The 6000-nt window shown below is 39.4% G+C and overlaps 1 protein-coding gene across 1 annotated transcript in view; it reads right to left on the reverse strand.

Annotated features, from left to right (window-relative positions):
* The window catches only part of LOC139135557 (leucine-rich repeat serine/threonine-protein kinase 2-like), a 41975-nt gene extending 36921 nt beyond the window's left edge, over positions 1 to 5054 (reverse strand). Inside the window, exons 1-3 of the mRNA XM_070703005.1 lie at positions 4915 to 5054; positions 1445 to 1648; positions 571 to 665 (exon numbers count right to left, since the gene is read on the reverse strand). Of these exons, the coding sequence (XP_070559106.1) occupies positions 571 to 665; positions 1445 to 1592 (243 nt within the window). The 5' untranslated portion in view covers positions 1593 to 1648; positions 4915 to 5054. The remainder of the gene's footprint in view (positions 1 to 570; positions 666 to 1444; positions 1649 to 4914) is intronic.
* Between the last annotated feature and the right edge of the window lie 946 nt (positions 5055 to 6000).

A 6000-nucleotide genomic window follows, 5' to 3' on the forward strand; every position in this document is an offset into this window, starting at 1 on the left:
GTGTGTTAGTTTGCAAGTAGAACATGTAGCATGCAATATGCAATGGCACAGTTGGCAAATAAATGCTTGTCGCTCGGACTGTAACTCATTTGTCGATCATAGCAATGAGCATTTCACACTCATACAGGTTGTACAAACAGGCAGAACACCGGCCATTTCGACGTTATATTTTTAGAAGCGCAAACACTATGAAAAGTACATCAAATGTTGAAACCGATTGCGTTTTTTGGGGAGAATAGTGTAACATGTGATGATATTTTCATTCTGTTTGTCCACGGAAACGAGGACACCCCCCCCCCCTCCCAGCATGTTGAAATACAGCAAAGTACTGCAAGTAAAACGCACATAGGGTACAATAGGCAACATTGACGATTGAATTCTGCTAAAATTCAGCTGTCGATAATGATATAGGACAATACACATGCGCAAGGTGAGTTGACGAGTCTGAGTATTTTGACTCATTTTCTGAAAATACAACGAGGAACTGTATTTAAAGAAAACGGAAGAGAGTGCATAGGAAATAAATAAAAAGTACCCTTATAATAGAGCTGAAACTAAATGCCAGCTTACCTCTTGACTCTCAAAGTCAAACTGAAACTCTATCATCATATCAATGACAAGCGAATAAGTTTCGTGTTCCTCCATGATATTGGCAATACATTGATCTGAAAGAAATTTTACAGCGGTACCTTTAACCACGCAGCATGATGGATTGTTGAGTGCGTCATCAAACGTCGAAACATCGTGCAGAGATACATGTACCCCGGTTACTCTACCCCACCAGAGTAACCGTGCATGTACAGAGACTCTCTCTCTCTCTCTCTCTCTCTCTCTCTCTCTCTCTCTCTCTCTCTCTCTCTCTCTTCTCAATAGTGGATTGTACTAGCTGCTTAAAATTTATATTTTATTATTGACTATTGACTCTGTCGATCATAAATCCTGATCTCGTACGACCTACAGTTATATTGCTTCATGAACAACCGTATTTTCATTTAGTATCGTTCTTAAATTTTACAGCCTGATGTTGTTCATCAGCAATCTCTAAATGACAAGCATCATCCAAACATACTAGTCAAATAATATGCTTGAATTGCGTGCTATTTTAGTGTGTGTGTTGGCAACGAAAATCTGGCATTTTTCTCAAAATTTCTCTCTCTCTCTCTCTCTCTCTCTCTCTCTCTCTCTCTCTCTCTATATATATATATATATATATATATATATATAGAAGTGTGTGTGTGTGTAGGTGTGTGTGTGTGTGTGACACGAGTCACTCTACGCGTCCATGGAATATTACACAGTTATGTTCTGTAACTGTCAATTGTTACGTCACAGGGGATACGATAATGGCAGTAACTAAATGTAGTCGTGTTGAATTACGGTATCTTAGGCGTCACTGTCCATGTATCGGAAAAAATATCATAACCTGAGGAGCGGAGTGTTGTACCTTGTTCAGACATTTGAACCAGCTCGAGTATGCCCTCACAAATTTCCTTTTTCTTCTCCACGCTCAGCTGTTTCAATAATGAGAGAATTTCACCGGCTCTCTCCATTCGCTCTCCTTCAAGCATGTTCGGTATGTTTGTCTCAGCCATTGCTCAGTGTACGTGCCCCTGACACATAACGCCGGATCAATCCACCAGCGGTAGGCCTTGTGGGAAAATGCAGACATTATAAAAAATGATAATTCATTATCTTCGAGCACTTGTGGAACGTCAAAGAAACGGACACAACAACAGTGGAAAGTTGCTGTGAGGGTCATTAAAAAGTCTCGTAAAAGGCTGTCAATGAATGGAAGAGTAATTGAAGTTCATGCTTTTGCAGAGTTTGAGTCAATGCTAGAACGTAGTATTGGTATGACAGAGGTGAAAATTGATAGATATGCGAGAATGTATAGTCTACAAACTAACTGAGCGTGTTTCAAGTTCACCGAACCCCAAAACTAAATATGTAGTTTCGAGTTCGCAGATAGTGAAACGCTCAGCTAGACTCTACGCAGGCGAGAAAGTAGGTCATGGGTAGATCTATTGAGATTTAATGGTGAATAGACCGTGTCGACAAACTGACAGGAACTATTGAAATAGAAAATAAAAGGAGCAGACAAACACATGTGCCACTACTACGACCTTTGCCCCACCCATTTCCAAAGCGTATGCCAGTCAGTGTGAACCTCGTGACGAGACATTGGTGTCGGCGGATTTCCCCGTAATCGAAGCTACCAAGTAAAATAGCAATAGAAAGTTAGCATTTTTAAAAAAGACAGAGACGTCAGATTTGTGTCCTCTCGGGGGAGCACAGTTCTTGATCAGTACCGCTGTGCCGCATAAATGGAAATGGAAAAAAACTATCAATTTTACTATAAATACATAACTTGGTCGCAAATGTTTACTTTTCTAATGATAAGCAGCATGTATACTTGTCGAGCTCTGCAAAGCAAAGCGGACACTCAATCGAATTCCACTGTATGAGATAAGGACGCACATAAATCATTTGCTGTTGGTAAGATTGGCCCATTTCTTCGAAACGAAAAAAGAGAAAGCAAATTATTGGAAATCTTAGTCGATATTTTCCTATCTCACTCTAAAAACTGAAAAAAAAAATCATGACATTTCCTGTACTGACAGCGTGACTTTGTTTTATCTTTACTTTACTTTATTATTAGACACACAACTTCCCTCTGAAGGGAAGAAAAGCGTTACAAAATCAAATAAGGAAGTTACTCAAAAGAAACCAAAACAGTGTTTCAAAGTACTAAGAAAAAGAAATAAATTCATACAAAAACCCCAAAACAATAGCATGATTAATCTATCAAGATAGCGAGAAAATCAAATGATGATTACATTCCTGATAGGCGTTTCATTCTCAATTTCATACATATAGATATGTACCGTGCTAGAGGAATTGATATGCTAGTATTTTTCATTATGAATTCAAATTTGTTAGGCATATCATAAAATGTGGTGTTATATTTTGCAGCTGCAGCAAACAAGACATTTCTTTGGCTGGTGTAAAATTTGCAAGAAATGATGAAATGTTCATCTTCTACACATTTGCTATCGCAGAGTTCGCAGATTCTTTCATGTGCCGGAGTTTTATTGTGGCGTCCTGTTTCAATTTTTAATGAGAGATTACTTAATCTAAATTTGACAAGACCGTCTCGGATATCGATATTATTGATAGCAGTAATGTAATTTTCAAGCTCGATAATTTGTTTAAATATTCTGTATGTTCTCAATTTATCTTTGCATCTTTATTCTTTCTTTTATGTTCTTGGATTTTTCTTTCCCACAGTTCATCGGATGTGCCTTAAAGTTTGTCATAAATTTGAGATGATCAGCAGTTTGAGATAAAAGTAACCAGGGATGAGTTTATAGGGTCAGTAACCGTAACTTTTGATTATTTTTCACTGTGTTTGTGTTGCATGGGAGTTTCGAAGGCATGCTGAAATACAAACTATTTAGTTTGTCAAAATATGACAGTCTGTACCTGTAAAATATTGTTTGAAGTCTAGTCCAGACCAGAATTCACTTTTCAACATGCATGCATAAATGTAGTTCTACACATGTTCATGGTGAGTTGATAAGCTCAACCCTCAATATACTTTGGAGAGTAGAGTGATAAAACTGTAGTTGACATTAGCTACTGGTCCTTCAAATGTATGATTTATGTTTTGTGCACAAATGCTTTGCAAATTATAATAAATCGTCAATAACTATGTCATTACAAACTGATTAGACCAAACGATTGAGTTGCCAAGTTAAAGGGGAAGTTCACCAAGGATGATTTTTACATATGTGGTAGCTCTGTGGTCATTTACCCAGGAAAAAATTTTTCACCATTTATAACTTGCAAGATTTTTTACAAAAATCGATAGAAATAGTACAGGAAGTTGCCCATGTAATTTGAATCATGGGAAAAAAGCTCCAAGCTTGGAGCTTGCATAATGTGATATGGAAGGGACCATCTCCGGGTGGGTATGGCCCCAAAATTGTCCACTCACAGCAACACAGTAGTAAACAGCAACACAAAATCTAACAGTGGACAGTTTATTATATGTGAATCATTGTTTATGCAAGGATACTCAGTATAAACAAAAGTTATGTAAATACTCACAGACTGGTTTAAGCATGGGTGAGTGGACAATGCCATACCCATGGAAAAATGGTCCCTTCCATATCACATTATGCAAGCTCCAAGCTTGGCGCTTTTTCCCATGATTCAAATTACATGGGCAACTTCCTGTACTATTTCTATCGGTTTTTGTAAAAAATCTTGCGAGTTATAAATGGCGAAATAGCTTTTCCGTTAAGTGACCACAAAGCTAGCACATATGTAAAAATCATCCTTGGTGAACTTCCCCTTTAAATGTTCGTGTGAAATTTGGCGACAAGCAAATATTTAAAAAAAATAAGTACTCAGTGAATAATACGCAACATAAATTTTCCAGGACGCATATATGCATACCGATACAAACTACACTGAACGCTAATCCACGCGCTTGTGCTGTGTAACACGCTCCCTCACTAACGCCCCACTCTCACGACGGCTTTGGCCCCTTTAAATAGGGTACCTGATAAAGCCTTGGTGACACCTGGGTGACAATTATAGGAAATTACGCTGGTTTCCAACATTTAGAATATCGCTCATTTCCTGATACATTTGAGTGTGCATTGGCAATCCGAGGGTGACTCGGAACAGGGAAGCATCGACATTCGAGCTTTCCTCTCCGGTACACGAAATCAGTGAGAGAAAGTCCACTAGCCTGAGTGACACATCCTTTGTGTTTGGAAACTTCATTCAACAATAGGCAACAATCCATAAACCGAGGCACAAGCAATGTGAGTGTGATTCTGGCGTGACATGGTTCTACGACGTGTAGCTTCTAGATAAAGGAACTCAATATAGGACTGTTCTTACCTTAAAATGAAACTGATAGAAACGACGGCCTTAACGTTTCAAACGTCATCAGAAATACGCCGTGTGCCGGATAAAACCTCGTTTAGTTTGTTGTCATTTTGAGTGTTCACACCCTCTATTGGCAGGACCACAGTCCATAGAGGGACTGTGGCAGGACAGAGTGACAGACATCCGTCTGAGGCTTGACCTATAAACTACGACCCCTAACTAACACGATTGGGTTTCCCCGTAATTCTTAGTAAGTGAGTCAATAGGCATAGTTTATTCAACCCTCTGCACTACAGATCGACCATTATATGCTCGATAGAAGGCTGGTCAAAATTTCTAAAACATTGTCTAGCCTCCATGCATTTACAAAACAACATTCACATGAGTGGTAATCGAGTGAAAAAAATGGCTATCTGTTAAACAGTAGGCATGCTATGGTAAGTAGCACTAGTCAGGATAAGTGTCAGATGTTAGAAAGCGAGCAAAAATGAAGGTTGGCATTATGACTTGCCCTTCTAAGATGCAATGACACCCCCCCCCCCCCCCATTTAATGCACAGTACACTGCATTGATTGCATGAAAGAGACATTCATCTTAACCCTGTCACGTGAGACAAGGTCGTTGTGTCCTATTGTTACGGTGTACGCCCGCGATCACAGAGGCCTACACGACAGGCTGAGTCAGTGAGTGTAGTAAGCTTACGAATTCCACAGCGTAAGTGACATCACGATGCGCATGCCTGTATGACTCACCTGACTATCTAGGTCGGTAATGTTCTTTGGCTGAATAATTTGCCATTTATCTGTTCACAATATTTTAGAATACACATTCTCACGAAATGGGTGTGCTAATTTCCGTTGACAAAAAACCTGCACAGTACAGTATCTTCGCTTTGATAAGAAGCTCTGCGGTTGAAAAAGGGGTTAATGAAAGAGCGCTTCTGAGAAGCTGAAAGGCTTGGAATTTGAACAACTGGCTTTATTAGGGGCCCAAGCCGACCGGCTGGGACCCTATTGTTATTGCTCAAGTTCTACTACTTCCTCTTCTTTAGGGGCCCAAGCCGACCGGCTGGGACCCTATTGTTATTGCTCAAGTTCT

Source organism: Ptychodera flava, chromosome 6, assembly GCF_041260155.1.
Source record: "Ptychodera flava strain L36383 chromosome 6, AS_Pfla_20210202, whole genome shotgun sequence".
NCBI lineage: Eukaryota > Metazoa > Hemichordata > Enteropneusta > Ptychoderidae > Ptychodera > Ptychodera flava.